Consider the following 27,414-nt stretch of genomic DNA (forward strand, 5'->3'; position numbering starts at 1 on the left):
AAGCTAGAACGCGGAGGTAAAGTGGCACACAAGAAAGGAGACGCTGGATTTGATCTCAGGGCTTCCTTCTCCCTGCTGTTTAAATGGCTAAAATAACACTCTTTTAAGCTTTTAACTGTGGCGCAATTTCGGTCCCTTGTCAAAATTAGAAGTAGAGTTGTGTTTTTGTTTCATTCAGCCGTGCTTTACTCCCTCCTGTGCCATTTTTAAGATGAGAAATGAAAACCGTAATGCTTTTTTTCTTTTCCATGTATAATTTCCATACTATAATTTGATCACTGTTGTGTCTTTTACAAAGTTTGAACAATGCGTAATAAGACGACCAAAGGGTGTATTTAGTGGAGCTGCGGCTGCCCCTTGTCCAGCTGTGACTTCTGTAGTAGACACACACACACACACACACTCTCACTCACCACATGCTTACACCAAAACTGACCATTTATTAAAGAATAGTTTAGTCCAGTATTACACAAAATTGACTCTTGTGAGCTTTAAAGGCACAGTCCAGAATTTTGGACATAGGACCTCATTTCCTAGTGATCCAGAGTGTTGGAGACGTGTGGAGACGCTTTTTTAAAATATTCCATCCAGTCCTTGTATTTGCAGAGGTCGCTGGTGCTAGACTAGTGCATGTCAATGGCCATAGTTATCCTGCCACTAAAACAGTCTTACCCACTGCACAAAACACCCGAAGCAAAACAGTTATAACGCCAAACTGTTGACGTGAATGTCTGTGTTGATAGAATAATTTTAGAAGTAAAACCAACCCTGCCTTAGAAGGATTTATGTCTGAGCAGCAGCAGCAGAGAGTTGTACCGTATTTTCCAAGCTATTAGACGAGCTCTTAAGCCTCCAACCCCATCGAAAAACGACTGTGTGCCCCACAATCCAGAGCGCCCTATACACGAATCCACTCAGGTGTCCCAGCACGACTTCAGTAAACTACAAAGCCGCAAACACACACGCAGCAGACAGCGACCGTGCAGCGAAAAACACCCGCAGACACACTCATCACTCCACGCCGACGAGGAACGGAACAGAGGAAGGAACCGGAAAAGCGAGTGCAATGTGCCACTTCTAGACACGACTGAACAACTGAGTCACTGCGAACACGCCGACAATCCGTTGGTCCCAGACAGCACCCTCCCTACACGCCACAACTGAACAAAGCCCAGAGTCACCGTGAACGCGCCAAACAAACAAAACCACTGACCCGTCCAACTGTTGTGTTTTGTTTAAAGTCCAGTGCGGTTTATTTGTGAAAAAAGTTCGAAAAATAGACCATTAAATGACAGTGCGCCTTATAATCCAGAGCGCCTCATAGCCCAGAAAATACGATACTTCCTGATAGAAAGCTTGGCAGCAGCGGACTGAGAAAATAGTCCCTCAACATGCGACGATTCATGAGATGCAAGGTTAGTTTTATTTCAAACATTATACTGTCAACACAGACATTTACGGTAACAGTCTGGTGTAATAATAGATTTGCTTCTAGTGCTTTGTGGAGTGGGTAAAACAGTTTTTAGTGGCAGGATAACTATGGCCATTGACCAAGCCTCCGGGAGAGCCTGAAATCTGCTGAAATCCTACAAGACACTGACATGATAAAGACAGGACAGAGGGTTTTTCTGCAGGAGACATGCGCAGTAGAGCGTGAAGTGACCATTTTTTTTACGGGCTAAGGCCTCCAGGGGGATGTGCAAAAGCGAGACAGGTGGAAGAGATAATGCGCCGAGGAAGATGCTCGTTTGATTGTGTTTTGAACAGTTATTTTGCGCTTCATGCACACTCCCTCCTCATGGAAAACACACAAAGAAACGCAGATGATGCAGCTTTTAAGTGAACGGCAGCTCGACATCAGTGAGTCAATGGTGAGATGCTGGCGACGGCAGCGTGACGAACTGACTCAATGCAAAAAGACGACAAAGTTTTCAGAGGAGATAAAAGCAGACGGCCCAAACTTGAAAGCGTTCTTGAAGACGTGGACAGCTGGGTCCTGTCAAGTGGTAACGGAGGGAAACAGGGGCAGATTTTTTACATTCAAATGTCTCTTATTCAGAAACTAGAGGGACTATTGAAATAAGTAAAGTATCAGAATGTAGGAAAGAGTTACACTCCAACAGGGTCAAAGTTAAACCTGTGATATTCTTTCAAGTTGTTGACAAAAAATTAAAAAACTCATGTCGGTAACGGAGGGAATGAAATATGCAGCACTTTTTGGGCAATAAATCCAAACAGTGATAACTAGCGGTTCTCACTTACATATCCTTAACAAACTGGTTTGAATATTTGCTTCATATAGTTTTCTACCATATGGTACAAGATTAGGTTGAAAAACCTCTTACTTTTTGACTAATGAGATTTTTTATTAAGAAAGGTCATGGTAACGGAGGGAAAAGTAACGGAGGGAAAATTGTGCAAACAAGTAGAAGGTGCATGATTTTGCATAATTTGTCAACTTTTTTCTTCTGACCAACCAAAAATGGTACAGAAAAAAGGTAAACAGTTTCATAAACTAGAGTACATATGTATCTGTTGAATACATTTTTATATCAGATGCATTAACTTGAATTTTTGGCCTTGACCGGGCCCACCTGCAACTTATATTTAGGTGCAGAATATGTATGTAAACTTTTTTTTTCCTTTAAAATTTAGTTGATGTGACTTATGTTCAGGTGCGCTCAATAGTCCAGAAATTACAACATATATTGTGTTTATATCTTTTACTCTTTGTTATTATAATATTCTGTGACGTGTGAGCTACTGTGTCCAAGTAATTCCCCTTGCAGATCAATAAAGTTCAAGTCTAAGTCTAAATGGAGACAAAGATCGGTGATGTTTATAAAATTAAAAATAAAAATGTTACATGCTGCCACTTTAACTACTTAATAATCTTTCTTACATCTTAACTTCTTTTAGCTGTGAGTTGCTCTAAAAGCAGAAAATCAAAGCGGAGATGAGCTCGGGGAGATGACAGGGGCTGATGCCTGTTGTCACCTGTTAAAGTGCGTTGTGTTGAAGGCACCTGCAGCGTGTCCCTGCCGTGTGACAGGAGCAGATTGTGTCTCCTGAGCCTTCTCCCTGTGGCTCAGAGGAAACAGCTGCTCCTGCTAAAAACTCTACTAACTACAAAATCCTAAAGTCCAAAAGTTTCACACTCTCACATCATTCTGTTTAGCAACTACTTCCACTTCTCTCTTTGGAATTATATCACGCCAGAGGTGGGACCAAGTCGTTGTTTTACGAGTCTCCAGTAAGTCTCAAGTCTTTGACCTCAAGTCCGACTCAAGTCCCAAGTCAAATTCAGGCAAGCCCTAGCAGAGTCTCGTGTCACTGGCCCATCTCAAAGTCAAGTTCAAGTCGTCTGCTTTAAGCTTCACGTCATTTCAAGTCTTTAAATCAAAAAAGTACCAAATATAGCTGAGATTTTTTCAATTTATATGACTTTTAAATTAAATTGTACTTAAAAAGTCATGGTATATTTATATTAGGGGTGTCAAATTATCGCGTTAATTGCGATTAATTAATTACAGTCATATTTAGCGCGTTATGCTTTTTAATCGCGTTAATCTCATTTTTAATCTCTAACTTTACAGTTTCTGTATGCGAGTTGCTTTATTATAAAATCAGTTTTTATGTGTTGTTGGGACAACACACACACACAAAAAACACATTTATTATTTTTTTATTTCGGTAATTCCACTCATTGCCGGAAACCCACACAAAACGTGCGCAGTAAGAGTGATGTAAACGTCATGTTAACGTTGGCGGCGTCAGTCGCACAATGGACGAGGTCGAAGAGCCAGTAGAACAGAGGCAGCAGTGCACAGGTAAAAACACATTCGTGTCTTGGAAATTATTCTCCCGACGTAAAATATAAAAGAAAATAACAAATATAAAATCGCCTACAACTTAAATGTCACTGGTGAAAACAACCTGCATAGACTCATGATGTCTGCACTACTGTCCTATAGTGACCTGCCACATGAGGGGACACGCACACAAACACACACACACAAACACACACACACACAACACACACAAACACACACAAACACACAAACACACACAAACACACAAACACACACACAACACACACAAACACACACAAACACAAACAAACACAAACAAACACAAACACACACCTTCATCATCGTCATTAACCTGAGAACGCGTGGACCACGTTTCTTTCCGTAGTTACTGCGCGGACACCGACGTGCTCCCGTGAGCCGCGTACGTTTTCTCGCGTACGCTGCATAAACCGCGCTTCCTCCTGTGAGCCTCTAAACCAGAACTAACACCAAGACTAAAACCAGGACTAACCCAGTCCAGGACTAAACCAGGTCTAAACCAGGACTAAAACAAGGACTAAAACCAGTGATCTCATATATAAAGCATTTCTCTATCAATAATATTTTTAATATGGTTAAGGAAAGACTGGACTTTTTATTGTCTTTAGACAAAAGTTATTATGTTCAGATTTCCTCGTCTTTGCTACTTTACAGCAAACTGTTTCTTATTCATGGAGACTTGGGCTCAACAGCCAATTTGGAGAGATTTGTTAAACAATAAATGACTTTATAAAGTCACTTTTTTTTGTTCTATATCAGTCTTTTGATCTGCCACAATAATGTAATAATGAATTTAAATGAAAATACCTCAAATTGAAGGCTTTTCTCAGCATTTTTTAGGTGAGATTAAAAAGAGATTAATTAGATTAATTAATTACAGATCATAATTAATTAATCTCTCAATTTTTTTAATCGCATGACAGCACTAATTTATATACCAGTATTTATATATATATATGTATTTATATGTAATTTTTCCTTTTTAAATGTCTTGATAAGATCATAAGCTACATTCAGACTGCAGCCTGAAGTGACCTAAATCCGATTTTTTTGCCCCATATGCTCCTTTTTCTGATCTTTTAATGACAGTCTGAACGACACAGATACGATTTTTTCGAATGCGACCCAGGCCACTTGGATCTGTTGTCCTAAAACTGATACATATCTGAATTTTTGACATGCGACTTAAGTCTGAGCGGCCAGGTCACATTCATCCCACCTACACGTTAGAACAACACAGTAACAAGCACCAATACAGCCCAACTCCAGCGTGTTTCCTCCCACTCTTAGCTGTGACGCTACACGGACGTTGCTGCCACTGCCCCACAAAATGCCATGGCCAAAAACCTCATGCTTCTCTTTCTCAATCTCCTCTTTAAAACAAATAAACTGCACATATTCTGGCTCCAGTACGACAGCAACTTTAAAATCTCCAGATGCTCAATGCTGCATCTGAGCACGCTCGCTGTGTGTGACGTCGTCGAGTCCTCCAATGCGTTTGTGGGACATTTTGGGGTGTTTAAAGTTCACACTGGAGATCACATACAAGTCACATTTAAATAGAAATGTGAACTACCTCGAATTTCACAAAAAAATCTGAATTGAGCATTAAGCCTGCAGTCTGAACGTAGCCTTAGTATCTTGTATTTCTTCATGTGTCTGCACTGAAATGGAAAGATCATCTTCTATGTCATTCCCTATGTTTTACTGTATTGTACTGTATATTACTGTAGAACATTTGAGGATACCTTAATATCACAGTACTTCAGTCACTGTTGCCATAGTAACAAACATAGAAGTGGGAGGGACATGTTCCAGTTTGTTTCTGTAAAATTCAGCGCCACATTTATTAACTGTAAAGAGAAAAGTATTTTCTAAAAACATATTTTTTAGGAGAAGCATCAAGTCTTCTCAAGTCAAACGCCTCAAGTTCGAGTCAAGTCCCAAGTCACTGACCTTCAAGTCCAAGTTGAATCCCAAGTCTTAGTCCATTTTATCAAGTCTCAAGTCCTAAAAATAGTGACTCAAGTCTGACTCTGGTCCAAGTCACGACTTACAAGTCCCAGCTCTGTATCACACTATTTTCTGATCTATGTTATAATGATTTTACCTCATCAGAAACAGACCTGGAGTTGTGTTTTGTTTCACTGACACATGTTTAACACAAAAACCTAGAAATCTGCTCTGTAAATCCATTTTGTGTATTTTTTCATGAGTTTTTCTTAAAACTTTTTTGGCTTCACTGCAAATTCTGGCCAAGATTTTAAAACTTTTATCAGGTTCTTCATCTTGTTTTCTGATTTATTATCTAATTACTAGTTCTGAGACTGTGAAATTCTAGTCTAGAGGTAGTTTATGTTAAGAAAACTTGTCAAGTAAAATTTATCTTGCTGCATTTCACTACTTTTAAGTCATTTTCTGATAGATTTAAGTGTTTATATCTTCAATTTTGGCCAAGCTTTTTTGCAGTGTGCGTTCACTAATGTGCACACTGTGTCTCCGTGGTAACTGCTGAACATTCCGCCACAGACATACACATAGAACACCCCCAGAATGACGTCACTGCAAAGTTTTGCGGGTAAAAGTCCAGAGGTGTCTCACTTGTGTCCGTGTGTGTTTGTACAGGAGGAAGGCGGAGCTGATGCAGAGTCACAGTCTGTTCACGCTGCTGGGGGACAAGCTCACTGTCTCCATGACGACCTACAACGCTTTATACGAGGTAACATTACAGACCCGTCACGATAAAGCATTTTCAAGTGAGATATGTTGCTGTAAATATAAACGGTAATATTGAAACCAGACAAAGAGGCAGAATTATCCCCTAAAAAGTATCTGGAAAGAGCCGATATTGTGCTGTTTTCAGATTTGTGTTTTAATGGTGTTTCCTCGTCAAAAACAGACCTGGAGTTGTGTTTTGTTTCATTCACACATGTTTGAGTAACAATTTATTATTAATCTGCCTACATCTCCAAAGCTCAAAATGCTCTGTTCCACCTTGTGATGTCATGAAGTGATAGTTTTCAAGTTTACAGCTACGGTTTACCTTTTGTTTAGTAGAGATTGACAATTCCAGGTCTGAAATCATCCAAATGATTCTACTTCCTGTACGACATGACATCACAAGGTGGAACAGAGTGTTTTTCCATTTGAGAGAGAAGAACTCACCCTAAATGTGCACGACAAAGCCAGGTGTGTTTGTGATGAGGAAACAACATTATAACATAACAGAAATAACCTAATATTGGCATTTTAATGGTATGTACCAGTGGTTTTCAATAGGTGAGGCACGACACGCGTGGACTAAACCAGGACTAAACCAGAACTGAGTGTCGGGACGGGCCCGGAGGTGCACCTGTGTTAGACCGTAGGGTGACCGTGGGCACCCAATGGTAAAAATTGTTTATGAATGCACTTTAAAAAAAAAAAAAGAGCTTCACGCCCCACGGGGCTAAATGCAGCTGTCGCCCGATCGCGCTTTGCAAACACCCTGCTACACAGGCTCGGGGTTCTCTCTGTCTCTCTCTCTCAAGTCCAAGATTAGTCCTGGTTTAGACCTGGTTTAGTCCTGGTTTAGACCTGGTTTAGTCCTGGTTTAGACCTGGTTTAGTCCTGGTTTAGTCCTGGTTTAGTCCTGGTTTAGACCTGGGTTTAGTCCTGGTTTAGTCCTGGTTTAGACCTGGTTTAGACCTGGTTTAGTCCTGGTTTAGTCCTGGTTTAGTCCTGGTTTAGACCTGGTTTAGACCTGGTTTAGACCTGGTTTAGACCTGGTTTAGTCCTGGTTTAATCCTGGTTTAGTCCTGGTGTAGACTTGTTTTAGTCCTGGTTTAGTCCTAGTGTCCTACTGATGTTCAGTGATGGTAAAAGTCGCCTCATTTAGGCCTGCATGAAGTTGGAAATGATTTGCTGTTGTAAAAATTGTTTATGAATGCACAAAAAAAAAAAAAAAAAAATATATATATATATATATATATATATATATATATATATATATATATATATATATATATATATATATATATATATATATATATATATATATATACATGAAAATACAATATTAAAAAAATATCAGTTTTTATTGAAACTCGTCATTGGGGGTGCATTTATATAATTTATGTCTTATTGATTCCAATCTCTAGCTATTTTTTATTGCAACTTATTTAGAAGTTTATTACCATTTTATATTTTTTTACTCAGTGTTATGTGAGCTACTGTGTCCAAGTAATTTCCCTTGAGGACCAATAAAGTTTGTCTAAGTCTACTGTGGAACATTCCAGGCAAAGCAATAACATCTCCATGGAGACAAGTAGTCGGCAAACTCTCCAACATAAAAGTTACGCAGTGTACATTTAACATAACATACTTTTCAGTTCATTTAACAGTAAACCTGCCTCTCTGTTGACTCTCTATTTGTCCGTTGTATTTGAGTAAAACTTCTTTGTCTTTCTTTGTCTTTCTCCAGATTCTGACAGAGCAGATGTGCACAGAGGTGGTCCACAAACCTCACCCAGACCCCGACTCAACCGTCAAAATTCAGAACCCAAGTGAGATGATTTAAAGGGCCCATGTTACACTTCTGTTCTGATCTATGTTATAATGTTGTTTCCTGGAGTTGTGTTTTGTTTCATTCACACGTTTAACACTCAAACCCTGCATATTTAGGCTGAGCTCTCAAAATGAAAACACTCTCTTTCACCTTGTGATGTCATATGGTAATACAAGTGCTCCACTGTGTTTTTAAACTCCATACACCTTCACTAGAAACATCTTGATAATTTCAGCCCTGGAATTGCCAATCTCTACTGAACTAAAGGTCAAAGATGGCTTTAAACCATGGACCTTTAATAAAATCTGGATAAGGCGTTCCCCTTCTGTCCCGGCTCTAGACCGACTAGTGGCCGCTCCAGGTACTGCAGCTCCAGACCGACTAGTGGCCGCTCCAGGTACTGCAGCTCCAGACTGACTAGTGGCCGCTCCAGGTACTGCAGCTCCAGACCGACTAGTGGCCGCTCCAGGTACTGCAGCTCCAGACCGACTAGTGGCCGCTCCAGGTACTGCAGCTCCAGACCGACTAGTGGCCGCTCCAGGTACTGCAGCTCCAGACCGACTAGTGGCCGCTCCAGGTACTGCAGCTCCAGACTGACTAGTGGCCGCTCCAGGTACTGCAGCTCCCGGGAGCTTGGGCGCAGAAACAATTCTCCCACAGACCCCAATGCATTTTTTGGGAATTCAAACTGCCCGTGTTCGGCTGACAGGGCATCAACAGCTTTCACAAAGGTCAGATTTTCTAGGGATTCTTTTCTATTTTCACAACATGATTTTATTTATTTTTTTAATCCTCAAAGCACCTTAAAGTTAGTTTTGTAAGACCTGTAGCCCCGGTCTGAGCCTGCTTTAGCTCCGCTCTGATTGGACCAATCGCTCAACACCGTGCACATTACAAACGTCACACGGGTGGGAGGAGCTCGTCCGTACTAAGGAAGTAAATCCGGAAGAGAAAATTATTTTGGGCCCATGCGCCAATGAGGACAAACCACTGAAAACAATACAACACCATCTTGTGTTCACCTTCCAGATTTGATTATAGTTCTGTGATTTAAACTTGAAAACTACAGCTTCATGACATCACAAGGTGGAACAGAGCATTTTGAGCTGTGGAGATGTAAACGGACTAATAATAAAGTGTTACTCAAACATGTGTGAATGAAACAAAACACAACTCCAGGTTTCTGTTCTGTTTTTGAAGAGGTAACCACATTATAACATGACTTAAAGCTCACAAGAGTCAGTTTTGTGTAATATTGGACCTTCAGTGTAATAATTGTAAACTTCTATATGCTCATTCATACAACGAGTCAGATTTGTGTTGCGTTTTTGCCCTGGTAGTGATTCTGAAGGTGGTGGCTACACTGTTGAAGTCTGCAGCCCCGTGCGCAGAGCTCGTGGAGGTGCAGAGACTCTTCCTGTCCGACCTGCTCAAACTCTTCAGCAGCAGTCGAGAAAACAGAAGGTGAGGACACATACAGAGAGATTAGACTGTGGCCATTTTCGTTTTTATTTATTTATTTTATTTTATTTTATGTTAGCAGTCGAGAAAACAGAAAGTGAAGACACAAAAAAAAAAAAAAAAAAAAGGCATGGGACAGTGGCATTTTGTGAAAAGCTTTTATTTTTAATTTTTATTTCATTTCATTTATTTTTATTTTTATTTTAGCAGTTGAGAAAACAGACGGTGATCACACACAGGGAGAGATGGGACTGTGGCATTATATGAAAAGCTGAGTGCCAATTTTATTTTTAGTTTTATTTTAGCAGCTGAGAAAAGAGTGAGAGATGGGACCATTATATTTTGTGAATTGCTAGGTGCCAATTTTAATTTAAATTTTAAATTTTTATTGTATTTATTTAATGTTTTATTTTATTTATTTTATTATTTTATTTTTTATTATTTAATGTGATTTTTTTCCGTATTTTTATTATTTTTATTTTATTTTTGAATTGTATTTAATTTTGATTTCTATTTATTTATTTTGTATTTATTAAATTTTATTTATTTATTTATTATTTGTATCTATTTATTTATTCATTCATGTTTTTTTGGGTTTTTTTTTTCACCCAAGATCAATTTATCTTCAATTTGAGGTTCAAGCTCTATGCATATACCAATTAAACATTTGGACTTTTTATTTTCTATACTTTTACTACTTTCTACATTTGAAATACAGACTGAAGCAATCATCAATATATGAAGTAAGATAAATAGAATTATTATTGGCATAGCAAAAAATGTAAATAACTCAAGTAAATATTTTTCACCAAGGCAAAGGGTGGATAATTTGGGGATTTGGTTCTAAAAAATATCTATATAAAAATGTCTTTGCTACATAATTCCATATATCCTGCTTATTTGATTTATATTTACATAGATAGTAGTAAAAATATAGAAAAAAAAACATTGAACGAGAGGGTGAGTCCAAACTTTTGACTGGTAGTGTTTGTGTTTTAGCAGTTTTAACGTTTCTTCGTGACGTATGTAGCGTCTGCCCTGGACTTTTTGTATTTGTCTGGACTGGAAATAGTCCTGAGTCTTTGTGGCGAGAGGCTGAATTTGCATAAATATATTTGAAAACAGCAGTCACACTCTCAATTTGGAGGTGATTTTGCCTCGGTCATTCCACTGGGCCATTACAATAAATTCTGCGCTACAAGACGCACAATCGAATCTCTGCAAGAAAAAGAAAAAACAACCCAGAGTGAATACTAGTGAAGATCTGTTCCTATTTTTGTTTACATATTCATATAAAAGTAAAAATCAAAAAGTTAAGTACAAATTTGATACTTTTACTTCACTACATTTGCGAACGTGTATCTGTACTTTCCACTCCACTACATTTTAGATCTGGACTGAAAAGTAAAAAACACTTTTCTATCATATTTAGCACATTTAATTTGAGTTTCGTTCCAACTTTGAGCAAACCAAAAAACACAAAAGCAGCTACAATCAATTGATTCACTTACAATCAGCTGAATTCTTCATCGAAATCACTTCAATTCAACCTTTAATTTTTCAAAAAATCTCTGCAAAATACTTTTACTCTTTAGTCTTTTAAGTACATTTTAAACAGGTACTTTAATACTTTTACTTAAGTGGATTTTTTTATGCCATACTTTTACCTGAGTAACTTTTTGGCCCTTGTATCTGTACTTTTAATTTCACAAAATGGATTACTTCATCGACCACTGCATATTCCTGGATAGTTACAGTTCCAAATTATGTAAAGTCTATATTTCCTTAACTTTGTGACACAATCCACCTCCCAGTTTATATTTATTAGGCTAAAAAAAATATATCTGTATATGTATGATCTCTATCATTATGTTATAATTTTTATATTTTAAATCACAATAATCATCTAAAACCACGTGTCTGTTGACTTCTGTGTTATAAAACTGGTGAGAGTCTCTATTGAATAGCTGCAGATCACCCTAGAGAGCTACAGATAACTTTTTTTGTTTTTGTTTTTTTGTAAAAAAAAAAATGACTACACTGCCGAATCTGAAAATATAAATATAATGAAGTAAGTACAGAGTAGTGGGCTTGTACCAAACATGCACAAATCACTCCAAATACAACTTTGTGTGAGTAAATGGTGAGGGGAAACCAACAAATATAATATGGTTAAAAGCTCTAAAACAGAGGTGTCAAACATACGGCCCGGGGACCGGATCCGGCCCTCCAAGACCATTAATCTGGCCCTCGGCTGATTTTCTACAAAAATATTTTCATTATATTTTCTATTAAAATCTTGGTTAATTTTCTGTGGTGTTTATCACAGCAGCGTCTCCAGCGTCTCTGTACGTGGCCCCTCCCACCAGAGCAGCACAAATGAAGACTTGTCTCTTTCCAAACGCTCTTAAAGGACGATCGTTTTGTCTGTTAACGTGACACCCTCATCAGAAAAATGTCAAAAATGAGAAAAGTGGAGCCGAGTGCAGGATTTTCCAAGAAAAATTGACTTATTCCTATTTACATACAAGTTCATGTTAAAACATTGTTTTGTTTGAAATTGCATTTTTCTTAAAGTTTCAGGTTGTTCATAATATTATATTTAATAAAAGAAAGAGTTCATCCATTAAAAAAGAATAAAATAGATTTGTGTTTCTCTGCACAAATATTTGAACTTATTGCTGTTTTTGGGGTTTATATGACATGAGTTTTCTGATCCGGCCCCTCTGGGATCAAAGTCGGTTGGATACGGCCCCCGGACCAAAATGAGTTTGACACCCCTGCTCTAAAAGGTAAATTTTGCAGATAGGTTTGTTTTGAGAATGATTCAGGCTTGGAGTCTTCTTCATTATTATCCTAAACTTTACTCCTGACCCCTTAATCAAGTATTTACCGAGCCCGAATCAACCAATAAAATATTTAAATGTTTTACTTTTCATTATTAATTAACTCCGCCACTTGCTTTTCCCTGTAGAGATGCTATTGCGTTGTCTAGAATGTTCCACAGTATGGCATTAAACCTTTTCTATCTTCATGGAGCCCAAACTAGACCAAGTTACGGGTCAGATCTGTGGAGAGGCGACCCCGCTCACAGTCAAAATGTCTGTTTCTTAGTATTTTTGAGCTATAAAACCATTTGTAATTGAATAAAAGTAAGGTAGAGCTGTTTAATGTCACACTGTGGAACATTCCAGGCAGACCCCCAACCGAAAAGTTCCATAGTGCACCTTTAAGGCTAATTAAAGTGTAGTAATTATAAAAAGTTTGACCGGATTTCCATATCGAGCCGTCCCTCATTTCATATTCTGTCTGGGAGAGTGTGTTTTGAAACCTCTTCATAATTTCCATAATACCGTCTCCGGGCTTGTTGTTTTATTTTCCTATAGTCATAGATCTTACTCTTAAACCCATAAGCTGTGCACATAGCGCCGTATTGTCACTACAGAAAAATGGAGCAGCTGTTGCAGTGTTAGCAGCACATTTTCAAACACTGGCCACATTGTAAACAGCCCCATCCAAATCAGCATCACTCACCCGTCGAGCAGCTCCGAGTGTTGCTTCTGCTCGCACTAATCAGTGTTACCAACAGCAGGGGGCCATGGGAAGTCCTCATAAATACAGGCCATCGTATCAGAGGACATGTTAAGGACTGGTGATTAGACTTGGAGTTTTCTAAGAATATTTTCTGTATACAAAACCTTGGTACTCTCGTTTGTTAAAGAAATTGCGGGGCACATTGCAAAAAACAGAATTTAGTCAAGTTAAGACGACTTGATTTAAGAAAGTTTTATCATGATTTGAGTAAATTTTACTTCTGCTAATGGAACAAGACTTTTTGTTAGTGATGTGACATTTCGTATCGAAGATTTGAAGTTGTGTGACAAGTTAGGGGAGGGGGCGGTTTCCTGAGATGCTGCACGGGATATCGAGGTTTGCTACTCATTTAAGGGAGGAGCTGAAAATGATGACGTCTGAAGCCTCGCTGCCCGACTGTACCACGTGACGGATTCAGGAAGTGGTTTGGATTTTCATCATTTCCAAATAATTTTCCGTACTGCCAGTATATATACAGACACAGTACACTGCCATCACTACAATATACATGTTTGGCATACTTCTTTATTTTGCTGCTTTCTGCCACACACTTCAAATTCATGCCAACTGATATTTTTGCGTCCACTAGATGTCCTACTAGAGCAAATGAAGCTTCAAGAAGTTTTGCGCTGGAGTGAACCAATTGGATGAAAGGCTTCAATGCTTCATGAAGCTTCATCTGCCCATCACGACTTTTTGTACTTAAAATATGAAAATACATCTGTGGGGAAGCTGGGCCAACGTGGTCAGTCACATGTCTTTGACCAGACAAAATGTGTTTCAGAACAGACTTCGGGAGTTGATGCAAAAGAAAGTACAAATGAACAGAAAAATAAGTAACTCAATTCAAAAGCACCAAACAATCTGCACAGAAATCTCCCCCATTTGATGACACCTGTTTTGCTTTTAAACCCCGCCCAGCAGGAAGTACCTCCCCCAGGTGACTATCAGTTCCAGGTAACTCTTCAAAGCAAAACTTGTTTTCAAGGGCTTAAAGGTTGTATGGAGGATTTTTTTTGTTTCAAGTTGTCAATGATAGCATTATAGAGATGCAGTAGCCTTGTAATTATGATGACCAAAAAAAAGAGAATAAAAATTCATCAACTCTGGACGTGGTGGGGCTAAACATTTGCCAATAGATAACGACACTGCCTCGTTATCTGTGAGCTGACAGGCTGTCAATCAAACTCCCTACGTTTCTAGCGTAACTGACTTGCCTGCGCGCTGCCGTTACGTGGTTTGCGTACGACTGTCACGCAGTCCACAGACGCAAGCCGCACAGACGCTGTTTACTCCACCAACGCAACAGTTCTTAGCGGCTTTTTTTTGACCTATATCTTCCTCGCAGTTCGCACAAAGTTTGTTGCAATGGCGACAAGAATCCAGGAGCAGTTTGCCGCAAAAGAAAGTCCGTTTTTGAGGTCGCTGAAAGAAGAAGACAAGGGGAAAAGCAGCGAAGCCAAACTAAGGTGATTCTTGAAGATTCATTCCAGCGATGGCGCGACTGAAGCAGACGCAGGGTCTAAAGACTGACGCACTGGTCCACAAATTACTCCTGGACAGGAAACTTCTGCTTATTATGAAAACGTACTTTATTTCCAAGAGCTAGACAAACGTTTTTCAGGACACGAAAGCGATATCCTATGTCTGAAAACGTAATTTTCAAGGCAAAGAAAGAGTCCGCTTGCTGCTGCGTGTTGTAGCTAGTTCATTCGCACTGAATCTCCGCGCAACCTTCTCTGCTCCCCTTTCCTGCTCCTGTCCCCGCTGCCCGATTCCGCTCTTCCCCTGCTCCTCACTTCTCCGGGCACGGAATCTCCGCGCACCCTCTCCTCTCTCCTCTCCCCTCTCCCCTCTCCTCTCTCCTCTCTCCTCTCTCCTCTCCCTCTCTCTCTCGCTCTCTCCTCTCCCTGCTCCGTTCTTCTCCCTGCTCCTCACTTCTCGTCCGCGAATGAAATGTCCGCGCACCCGCTCCCACCGCTCCTCACTTCTCCGTCTTGCCTAACCAACACTGTAGTTAGTTGTTTACAAGTCATGTGCAGCGCACCGGCTGTAAACAAACCTGTTTCTGGCGTAAGGAGGAGGAGGGAGGAGGCGTTTCTACGTAGGAGCTGTAGGGGAGGGGGGGTGGTTTCACGCATGCGCAACATTTGAAAAAGGACAAACAGTCGCTGGATTTCTCGTTCCTTGGAAAATCCTCTATACAACCTTTAAGTCCCCTTTTAAAATCAAAATGCTTAACATAAACTAAACTGTGTTGAAAAGAAACAATAAAACCAAATGCACGAAACAATGAAACAGAACTTAAACCAGTTCTCCCCTCCACATGCTCCAGCCCACGACCTCTTCCAAGGTTTTAAAATGGCCGACCCCTTTTTGTCTGGACCATGTGGAGCTGGGTATGATGAATGGAAACTGAAATGAATTAACAAATAAAATTACATTTAAATGAACAATGTCTAATGTGATAAGTTAACCAAACTAAGTATTATTGTAACTGTAACGTAACTGTAACTGTACAAAATATGAAATTAAACTAATGTGGGTTTAAAATGGGACAAAGGACCACTTTGTCACAACATCTTGCTTCACTTAAAAGAAGAAAAACAACTACTTTTAGCACGTAACATAATAAACAAAATCGAATGTTGCTTGAATTAAGAAAAACACACTTAAAGCTTGTTTGTACCAGAACGCTTGCAGGTAAAAACAACTAAATATTTTGCAGCAATGTTTCAAACCTACAACTGGACAACAGAGTTAAAAGTTTGAGAACACCACACTTTTCCCAGTTTTTTATTGTTTACTGTTGACTATAAAACATATTCTAAACTTTTGATTCATGAAAGCGTCCACCTTTGGCAGATATAACAGCTCAACACACTTGTGGCTTGTTCTTTTTACATTAGAAATCAAATATTCTTCAGAAAGTTCTTCCCAAGTCTGTTGCAGAAGTTTCCATAAATGTGTGACACTTGTACGTTGCTTGGCTTTTACTTTTATGTCCAGTTCATCCCAAATCAGCTCGATGGGGTTTAAGTCTGGAGACTGTGCTGGACAATTCATGTTTTCAAGTTTACCATCTTGTTCTTTTTTCCTGAGGTAGTTTTGGCAGAGCTTCAACTTTTGTTCTGTATCTTTTATCTTTTTTTTTTATCCTCTGTCTGTTCAGTTCTTACCTTTGTACCATTTCAAGCTCTTCATTGGACTTGCACAACTTGAATTGCAATAAATAACTGCACCAGTGGCAGTGAAAATGAAGAGTGATCTGCAATACAGTCTTGAAAATAAGCGATTGAAAATTGCTCGAACGAATCACTCCAAATGCAACTTCGACAGGGTAAATTGTGAGGGGGAAACAACTATAACACTGTTTAAAGAATAGGTCTGCTTTAATGTTTGTGCCTGAACTAAAAAAAAAAAACTAAAACTAAAATTTAATCTCTAGCAAAAGAAAAATTAAATCCTATCAACTGGACAAAAGTTTTAGAGTGAAGACGTTTCACAGCTCATCCAAGCAGCTTCTTCACTTCTGGTCAAATTGCAGCTGGACACTGCCTTATCTTGTGTTTTGTGTTTGTTAGGTGCCTCCTCCAGTGCTCCGTGTGGCAGGACTGGATGTTCTCGTTGGGTTTCCTCCAGCCCAGGACCTCAGAGGAGCACAAGATGATGGAGATGGTCTACAGCATCTTCAGGGTCCTGCTGTACCACGCCATCAAGCACGAGTGGGGCGGCTGGAGGGTGTGGGTGGACACGCTCTCCATAGCACACTCTAAGGTTGGTCTGGGTCCAGTCCATATTGTTATTACTGTGTCTTTGGACATTTAGCCGAAATATGGGACAGATTCACCTGACCAAACAACAGGTTTAGTGAGACATGGCCGTTGATTGTCGCTTGCGGGTGTAACTGGTTCCTATTACGATATGCAAGCCTCTGGTGCTTCTATACCTTTATCTGCAACCTTGATTTTCATTGTGCACCGTTTTTCAACTCCAGTACAACTTTTTAAAACGCACAAGTAAAAAAGTTACCAGGGGGTCCGGTCATGTGGTAACGGAGGGAAACAGGGGCAGATTTTTTACATTCAAATGTCTCTTATTCAGAAACTAGAGGGACTATTGAAATAAGTAAAGTATCAGAATGTAGGAAAGAGTTACACTCCAACAGGGTAAAGTTAAACCTGTGATATTCTTTCAAGTTGTTGACCAAAAAATTTTAAAAACTCATGTCGGTAACGGAGGGAATGAAATATGCAGCACTTTTTGGGCAATAAATACAAACAGTGATAACTCTTGGTTCTCACTTACATATCCTTAACAAACTGGTTTGAATATTTGCTTCATATAGTTTTTTACCATATGGTACAAGATTAGGTTGAAAAACGTCTTACTTTTTGAGTAATGAGATTTTTTATTAAGAAAGGTTCATGGTAACGGAGGGAAAAGTAACAGAGGGAAAATTGTTCAAGCAAGTAGAAAGGTGCAGGATTTTACATAATTTGTCGCTTTTTTCTTCCGAATACTTTAATATTACTTCAAAATGAAAGGAAACTATTTCTGTAAAATATGTGAGTCCTTCCAAGCTAATTTTTATCATTTTAAATACATTTTTTTTTTTATCGTGTACCTTCATCAACAGTTTGAATAACACAAGATATGATGAAATACATCCATTTTGTTCCATTTTTCATACATCATACATTAGAACCAAAAATGGTACAGAAAAAAGGTAAACAGTTTCATAAACTAGAGTACATATGTATCTGTTCAATACATTTTTATATCAGATGCATTAACTTGAATTTTTGGCCTTGATGTTTACTTCTGCTTGACTGGGCCCCAGGGTTTTTGACAAACATCCAGGTCAGTGAGAAGGAAAGGAGCTTCATTTGCGCATTTAACCCAGTTCACATGGGCCCACTGTCTCCCTTTAGAGACCCTGCAGCCATGTGACAGTTTTTGACAGTTTTGTTTGGTAGCTAGCATTCTAGTAACGTGGTCGGGTCATAAATTCCCCGATTTATGGCAGCCAGTGTGCGAAATACGGGGGGTCCACGCACCATCCTATATGGACTCGGACAGGGTCAGCCCGATGTTCCCGATGTCCCAGTTGCGATTATCTGTGTTCCCTGTTAAACCTCGGGCCGTCCTCATCTCAACTTATCACCATGAACTCATAAAACAGCAGCATGTAGAACTTCAGCCCGGAGCAGAAGCACCGAGTTTGGATCGAGTCCGACTGTAGCGTTTCTCACACGAGGCTAAATGCAGTTAATTTTATAAGTTGAATCAATTGAATAGGGCCTATTCAGTTTAGGCTGTCTGTGTCTTTTTTGTTTTTTCACATTTGAGTCTGTATCGTTCAACAATTCAGAGATGGGGACCCCTGAATATTTACAGGTATTTGGCACAATGACGGCAGCTCCACTCGTCTCGTCTGTCAGATTCAACCGGGATCTGATACAACTGAACCTGTGTCTTTATCTCTCTCTCTTTCTGATCGCAGCTCTGTGCGCAACACTTTTCCGACATGCGAAAATTAAAGGAACGACTCGAAAATATGCTAACTTTACAATATTGGTGGTCTGGCTCGCTGGACCGCCGGAAGTGGATCAGGGCAAGACCGTGAAGTCACATGCCGGGTCTCTATACGTGCGGTTTAGACCCAGTTTTATCTCCCTGAGTTCACATGGCCGTTATTGACAAGCGGATTAGCCCGTTAGTGAAATGCACGGCTCTCCACATCAACGCAAACATGCCTCCTTCCATGTAAAAAGGACAGATAAGAGAGGATCTACAGAATCAATTAATTAAGCTCTAAACCAGGTATCTCCAACCTTTTTTCGCCGGTGAGCTCCCTGTACGAAACGAAAATGCCAGAGAGCTACGGTACTCATTTTAGAATAAAGTAAGAGCTTTAGATGGAGCACAGTTTTATGCCTATAAAACATTTACACAATTATTATCCATTTATCAGTGCACAAAGATTATGCATTTACAGTGATAATAGGCATTTAATTAAATCAAATATGAGTTATTCAACACAATATGTATGATACAGAAATCCCATGGTTGCTCAAAATGCTGTTATTCTGCACTGAGAGCTGTGTGATTTTGTTTTAAAGAGGAACTAGACATAAATTCCACGTTTTTCACTACTAAACTCCATATGCGGTGTTTATCCAATGTTCCTCGTCAGTTTTGGCAACTTTAGTTTTAAGTAAATTTGCAGGTTTCTGGTCAAAAACGTCCGCGTTTGTTTTCAGTGGTCTCTTCAATTTCAAGTGTTTCCGATTACAACACCAATCACACTGTTCCTTGTTAGTTATTTTCAGATTTTCCTTTTGATTCGATTGTACTTTGCCGTGAAATCTCCAAAAAGATAAACTCACATTCTAAGTTCAAGTATCTCGGGGTCTTGTTCACGAGTTAAGGGAGGACGGATCGGTGCAGCGTCGGCAGTGATGCGGTCGCTGTGTCGGATTGTTGTGGTGAAGCGGGAGCGGAGTCGAAAGGCGAAGCTCTCGATTTACCGCTCAGTCTACGTTCCTTCCCTCACCTATGAGCTCTGAGTAATGACCAAAAGGACGAGATCGCGGATACAAGCGGCCGAAATGAGTTTCCTCTGCAGGGTGGCTGGGCGCTCCCTTAGAGACAGGGTGAGGAGCTCAGAGTAGAGTCGCTGCTCCTCCATGTTGAGAAGAGCCAGTTGATGGGAGAGCATCTGTTCCGGATGCTTCCTGGACAGTGTTGGGGAGTAACAGATTACATGTACCGGAATTACGTAATCAGAGTACAAATTATGAGTAACTGTATTCAGTTACAGTTACTGTTTCAATTAATTGAAATTGGTAATTGGATTACAGTTACTTTGTTGAAATTAATGGATTACACGGCGGTATGTTCCTGTTTTCACATTTTGGGCTAAACCAGGTCTAAAACCAGGACTAAGACTAGGACTAAACCTGGACTAAAACCAGGACTAAACCTGGACTAAAACCAGGACTAAACCAGGACCAAAACCAGGACTAAACTAGGATTAAAACCAGGACTAAACCAGAACTAAACCAGGTCTAAAGCAGGTCTAAAGCAGGACTAAACAGGACTAAACTAGGAGTAAAACCAGGTCTAAACAGTAAGACATCTAACAGTAGGTTGGACATAATTTAAAGCAGCAGTGATCTCATATAAAAATCATTTCTTTATCAATAATATTTTTAATATGGTTAAGGAAAAACTGAACTTTTTATTTTCTTTTAGCTGATAAAACAAAACATCTACGTTAAGATCCTCGTCTTTGCTTCTCTACAGTAAACAAAAGTCTGTTCATGGAGATTTGGGCTCAACAGACAATTTGAAGAGAACAAACATGAATTTTCAGGATGTGGGTGGTACATTCATGTCGTTTTAAAAAGCAAGACAATATCAAGTAATCCAAAGTATTCAGATTACCTTACTCACTTTAAGTAATTTAATGGATTACATTACAAACTACATTTTGGGGTATGTAATCTGTAATCTGTAGGGGAATATATTTTAAAAGTCACCTTCCCAACACTACTCCTGGACACGTCCCACCGGGAGGAGGCCCAGGACACGCTGGAGGGACGGAAGTAGCTCAGTTGGTAGAGCGTTCGTCCAATGATCTGACGGTTGGCGGTTCGAATCCCGCTCTCGACATAAACATCATAGGTTGAGCTGTCAGATCCACTGACCCACAGATGAATGCTATCGTCGTGTACTTGGGCAAGACACTTAACTCACCTGGTCTCTGGTGTCTGTGTACACTAGCGGTGTGCAAAAATATCGATATATCGTATCGTTTAATGTGATGATACAGTATCGATATCGTGGGCTGCTGTATCGATATATCACCAAGAGTATTTTTACGTGTTTTACGAAATTATTTTGTTACAGCTATACAGTTTTGTGGCTTGTGGAGTGGAAGGAAACTCATTTATGCGACACATTTGACATTTTTACTGTTTTGATGATTGAAATGGTTGTGTTTCATATGAACTTTGCACAAAAAGTGGTTTAACAAAGACTTTAGTATCACAGCCATGATTTAGACTTTATTTTTTATTGAACTGTATCGAATCGATTTGAAATATATCATATCGAATCGAAAGTTCACTGTATCGAGATATGTATCGTATCGTGGCCTGTGTATCGAGGTATGTATCGTATCGGCAACTTCTTAATGATACCCAGCCCTAGTTTACACCGGTGTATAAATGTGTGTGGAAAGCGTTTGGAGTGCCTTGAAGGTGGAAAAGCGCTGTAGAAAAAATGTGACCATTTACTATGTCTCTCGGCTGGTATTGGAGCTTGAAGGAAGGAGGTCTGGGAGTCCCTGCTTGGACTGCTGCCCCGGCCCCGGATAAGCGGATGGATAAATTCACAAATGTTTAACAAGATAATTTCTATCAGGAACCACTGTATTACAACCAAAATCTGCATTCCAACTAAATTCACTTTAGCTTCCCCCATCTGTGTTAAATAATTTAGGCCTATAGAATCTTATGATGCCATTTGAAAACCAGCAGTACCTCCAGTGGGTTAATAAGAACATTTTAAGAAGAATTAGGAGCCTGACAGCAGCAATAAAAGAGAGAGGGGCATCTTTTTTTGTTCAATAGAAAGTGAACTGCAGCCAGAGCTCAAAATAAACGTCCATGTTCACTTTCTAGAGGTCATTTGTCGTGGGCCCAAGGATTTTCAGAGCCCAGAATTTGACTCTCTTACTATTAATTTATATGAGAAGGGGGCCCACGTGAAGCTTCTCGCCCCGGGTCCCAAATTTCTGTCGACGGGCCTGACTATGTCTATTTATTTACAGTCTACGCTCTCCAGTAATGTGTTTTTTGTCTTGGAACAGGTGACCTACGAGGCGCACAAGGAGTATCTGGACAAAGTGTACCAAGTTCACCAAGACGGGGAAGGAGACAACGCCAAAAAGCGGAAGGTCTCCAATCAAACTTCTAGCCTGAGCTGCATCTTAAAGGACAACTTCCGTAACGCGGACTACAACGGGACTAGCTTTTTAGCCAACGGAAAACCGCATCTCCCACCTATCCAGGAAGTAGGGGGCGGGGTTAAGGTTGTCGTCCAGGAGCTGTTGGTGGACCTTAAAGACGATAAAGAAGAGCAAACGGAAATACAAAGCAGCAGTTTAGACTTACCCACGAGAGTTGAAATCAACGCTCTGTTAGATCATCTTTATTTGGGAAAACTAAACACGAAATGGAATAGCACGCTGATTTCCAGAGATTCCGACGATCAAAACATACCCCCGCTTATAACTTTAGAAGACGACAAGGATCACGTTTCGACGAATTTTATGTTTAAGAACGTGGATGACAAAATATTGACTCCCTCCAAGGCGATGTTGGTGTCCAAAAACGCGCAGCCGTCTTTGATTCAGGTCCGATCTCCGCTGGGATCTTTGCCGAGTATTCTGGAAAAGGATGAGTTTGACCTGCAGACGACTTCTTCTTTGGGGGACACCGGGGGTAACGGGAACAAGGCCGGGTCCGAGAGCGCGAGGAGCCCGTGGGAGAGGGGGGACGGGAGGGCGGGAGAGGAGAGCGAGGAGGAGGTGAAGAGGGGACACGGCGGCGAAACAGGTGAGTGATGAGATGAAGTCTGTGAAAATGTGATTTAAGGTTTCTGGAGGTTTTTATAGGAGGACATATGTTTTAGGGACGCACCAGTGGGCTCGGTTCACGGAGCCGCCTGGCTGGTTTTGATTCTCTAAAAGCTGCAGATCCTGCTCCATTAATTTTGTTTTGGAAATTTGTTGAGTTGTGCTAAAGTAAATCTATATTTAAATCATCAGAATACGTCCTGGTTCAGTCCTGGTTTAGTCCTGGTTTAGACCTGGTTTTAATCCTGGTTTTAATCCTGTTTAGTCCTGGTTCAGTCCTGGTTTGGACCTGGTTTAGTCCTCGTTCAGTCTTGGTGTAGTCCTCGTTTAATCCTCTTTTAGTCCTGTTTTGGTCCTGTTTTACTTCTGTTTAGTCCCGGTTTAATCCTCTTTTAGTCCTGGGATCAGTGCTGGTTTAGTCCCAGTTTAGTCCTGGTTTAGTCCCGGTTTAGTCCTGGTTTAGTCCTGGTTTAGTCCTCGTTCAGTCTTGGTGTAGTCCTCGTTTAATTCTCTTTTAGTCCTGGGATCAGTGCTGGTTTAGTCCTGGTTTAGTCCCGGTTTAGTCCTGGTTTAGTCCTCGTTCAGTCCTGGTGTAGTCCTCGTTTAATCCTCTTAGTCTTGTTTTGGTCCTGTTTTAGTTCTGGTTCAGTCCTGTTTAATCGTATTAGTCCTGGTTTAGTCCCAGTTTAGACCTGGTTTAGTACCGGTTTAGTCCTAGTTCAGGGCATGTTCAGTCCTGGGATCTGTCCTGGTTCGTTACTGGTTCATTTCTGGTTCAGTCCTGGTTCAGACCTAGTTTTAGACCTGGTTCAGTCCTGGTTTAGTCCTGGTTTAGTCCTGGTTTAGTCCTGGTTCAGTCCACGTTTAGTCCACGTTTAGTCCACGTTTAGTCCTGGTTTAGTCCTGGTTTAGTCTTGGTTTAGTCCTGGTTTAGTCCTGGTTCAGTCCTGCTTCAGTCCTAGTTCAGACCTAGTTTTAGACCTGGTTTAGTCTACGTTCAGTCCACATTCAGTCCACGTTTAGTCCTGGTTTAGTCCTGGTTTAGTCCTGGGATCAGTCCTAGTTCAATCCTGGTTTAATCCTGTTTTAGTCCTGGTTCAGTCCTGTAACAAATCGGTTTGAAATATATGGTACTGAATCTAAAGTGCTCTGTATCGAGATATGTATCGTATTGGCAACTTCTTAATGATACCCAACCCTAGTCGTGACATCACAAGGTGGATCAGAGCATTTTGAGCTTTGACGACAGACAGACAAATTTTAAAGAATTACTTAAACATGTCTGAATGAAAGAAAACACAACTCCAGGTCTGTTTTTGATTAGATAACAGCATTATAACTTGTCTTAAAGCTCACAAGAGGCAATTTTGTGTAATAGTTGTGTAAAATCTTTAAATAGGAGACGTGGTTTTACTGCTAATCCCTGTGTTTGGAGCGGATCCGGGTCTCGGGTCCACTAGTCCGGTCTGGGGCGGGCTTTGTGGGCAGCCCTGTGAGAACGCTCTGCTGGGACTGGAGCTTTACTGTGAGCCTTCCCTCTCAGCCTCAAGAACTTTGTACCGCTGCAGAGGACTCGTGCGCTCGAGGCCTTTCTCTGAGCGTGCAAAAATGAAAATATTCACACTTGTTTTCCCCAATTTGCAATTCTAATGTACACAGAAATAATTATCTGTATTAGTGTTACATAATAATTACTATATTTGATTTTTTTGGGTCTATTTATTAGAAATGTAGCTGTTTCTTGAGAATTAAAAACATGGAAATAAGGTTAAAGTCACGAACTGCTGTAAGTCTTTAAAGGTGCAGTGTGTAACTTTTCTGGTGGAGGGTCCGTCACCTGCTTGTTTCTACGGAGATGTCATTGCTCTGCCTGGAATGTTCCACCGTGTGACTTTAAACAGCTTTACTTTAGATTTGTTCAATTATAGGTGGTTTCACAGCTCAAAAATACCAAGAAAAACAGATATTCTGAGCTAAAAACAGGACTAAAACCAGGTCAAAACCAGGACTAAAATCAGGACTAAAACCGGGACTTAAACCAGGTCTAAACCGGGATGAAAACCAGAATGAAAAGCAGGACTAAACCAGGTCTAAACTGGGACAAAACCAGAATGAAAACCAGGACTAAAACCAGGACTAAACTGGGACAAAACCAGAACGAAAACCAGGACTAAACCAGGTCCAAACTGGGACAAAACCAGAACGAAAACCAGGACTAAACCAGAACTAAACCAGGACTAAACCAAGACTAAACCAGGACTAAACCATTACTAAACTGGGACAAAACCAGGACTAAACCAGGTCTAAACTGGGACAAAACCAGAACGAAAACCAGGACTAAACCAGAACTAAACCAGGACTAAACCAGGACTAAACCAGGACTAAACTGGGACTAAACCAGGACTAAACCAGGACTAAACCAGGTCTAAACTGGGACAAAACCAGAACGAAAACCAGGACTAAACCAGGTCTAAACTGGGACAAAACCAGAACGAAAACCAGGACTAAACCAGAACTAAACCAGGACTAAACCAAGACTAAACCAGGACTAAACCATTACTAAACTGGGACAAAACCAGGACTAAACCAGGTCTAAACTGGGACAAAACCAGAACAAAAACAAGGACTAAACCAGAACTAAACCAGGACTAAACAAGACTAAACCAGGACTAAACCATTACTAAACTGGGACAAAACCAGGACTAAACCAGGACTAAACCAGGTCTAAACTGGGACAAAACCAGAACGAAAACCAGGACTAAACCAGGACTAAACCAGGTCTAAACTGGGACAAAACCAGAACGAAAACCAGGACGAAAATCAGGACTAAAACCAGAAATTTCACCCAATTTGCGATCCCCTGCTATATCATATCCATGGAGAAAAGCATTGTTTTATAATGTACATTTTTATTTTAAGTCTTTTTTTATTTTTTATTAAACACAATAGAATGTAAACAGAACATGAAAACAAGACAAAATGTAAAATACCTAAAACAAAGCTGACCACCCCCAGTCCCCTCATTCCCCCCCAAACTCTCACACACAAGAATGAATAAATAAATAAATAAATAAATACATAAAACAAAAAAATAATGTGGTAGTGCGGCATAACCACACTGCTAGACCCCCTTTTTATTTATATATTTAGGCCTATTTATACTTTAAGTTTCCTTTCTTTTCTTTTTTTTTCCCATTTTTAATAAACACTTTAAGTCATTAGTTAAAGCTGCAATGTGTAACTTTTGTGATGGAAGGTCTGTCAAATGCTTTTCTCCATGGAGATATTATTATTACTTTTTAATGTTTCACAGTATGGCATTAAACCTTTCTATTTTCACGGAGACCAAACCAGACCAAGTTACAGGTCAGATCTGTGGAGAGGCGACCCCGCTCACAGCCAGAATCCATGTTTTTTCTAGGTATTTTTGAGCTATAAAACCACCTGTAATTGAAAAAAAATGTAAGATCGAGCTGTTAATTGTCACACTGCGGAACATTCCACGCAGAGCAATGACATCTCCATAGAAACAAGCAGATGACCAAAAAGTGAATGCACCTTTTAACTAATATTTTCACCATTATCATTTCTTATCTTTATCTTTTTACTACAGTCTTTAAAGTGTAATTTTCTGTGTTTTTGTATTTGTGTTTTTGCCCCTTTCTTCCCTTTTTTATTTTTTAAATTTATTTTTATTTATGAATTCATTTTATTTTTTTTATTACCAATTACGTGTTTTCAGCAGACTCTACCTGAGCACCAGCCCAGCCCGTTGGAGAGTTTGGGTTTCCGTGGAGCGTCCGTGACAGAGGAGCAGAGGCAGGAGTTCAGCCCGGGCCCTCGCACCGCCATGTTCCGTATCCCAGAGTTCAGCTGGTCGCCGCTGCACCAGAGGCTCCTCACCGACCTGCTGTGTGCTCTGGAGAGCGACGTGTGCGCCTGGAGGAGGTAGGACACACACCAGAACTTCAACTGTAGTGCTTTTGATAAAGATTTGTGCTGAATTGTGTTCAGTAAAAACAATAGGAGGGTTTCAGTCACGTGATCACGATGACGCGCGAATTTCAGGTGGAGGGCAGGAAGTGAAGACAAACACGACAAACAAACATGACTCTGGAGAACACAGATATGGAGAAGAGTTCTTATTGTAAGAATTTAGAGCCAGTAACAAGGTAAAAGTACGAGGAGTTAGTCGACAAATATATTGGGCGTGACCCTGATCTTATTGAAAATGAGAGAATTTTCAACCGAAGTAAAAGATTTGCCGATAATCGAGGCAGAGGATATCACGAACTATTTAGCTCTTCAGACGT

The 27,414-nt window shown here is 40.1% G+C and overlaps 1 protein-coding gene across 1 annotated transcript in view; it reads left to right on the top strand.

The window, feature by feature from the left end:
* LOC110174043 (neurobeachin-like) overlaps positions 1-27,414 on the top strand; it is a 783,761-nt gene that overhangs the window by 283,453 nt on the left and 472,894 nt on the right. Inside the window, exons 19-25 of the mRNA XM_055166710.1 lie at positions 6,477-6,570; positions 8,314-8,395; positions 9,738-9,861; positions 17,037-17,229; positions 22,334-23,081; positions 24,501-24,676; positions 26,844-27,049. Coding sequence (XP_055022685.1) covers positions 6,477-6,570; positions 8,314-8,395; positions 9,738-9,861; positions 17,037-17,229; positions 22,334-23,081; positions 24,501-24,676; positions 26,844-27,049 — 1,623 coding nt within the window. The remainder of the gene's footprint in view (positions 1-6,476; positions 6,571-8,313; positions 8,396-9,737; positions 9,862-17,036; positions 17,230-22,333; positions 23,082-24,500; positions 24,677-26,843; positions 27,050-27,414) is intronic.

Source organism: Boleophthalmus pectinirostris, unplaced genomic scaffold, assembly GCF_026225935.1.
Source record: "Boleophthalmus pectinirostris isolate CB_2022bp ecotype Guang Dong unplaced genomic scaffold, ASM2622593v1 HiC_scaffold_9, whole genome shotgun sequence".
NCBI classification, from domain to species: Eukaryota; Metazoa; Chordata; class Actinopteri; order Gobiiformes; family Gobiidae; genus Boleophthalmus; species Boleophthalmus pectinirostris.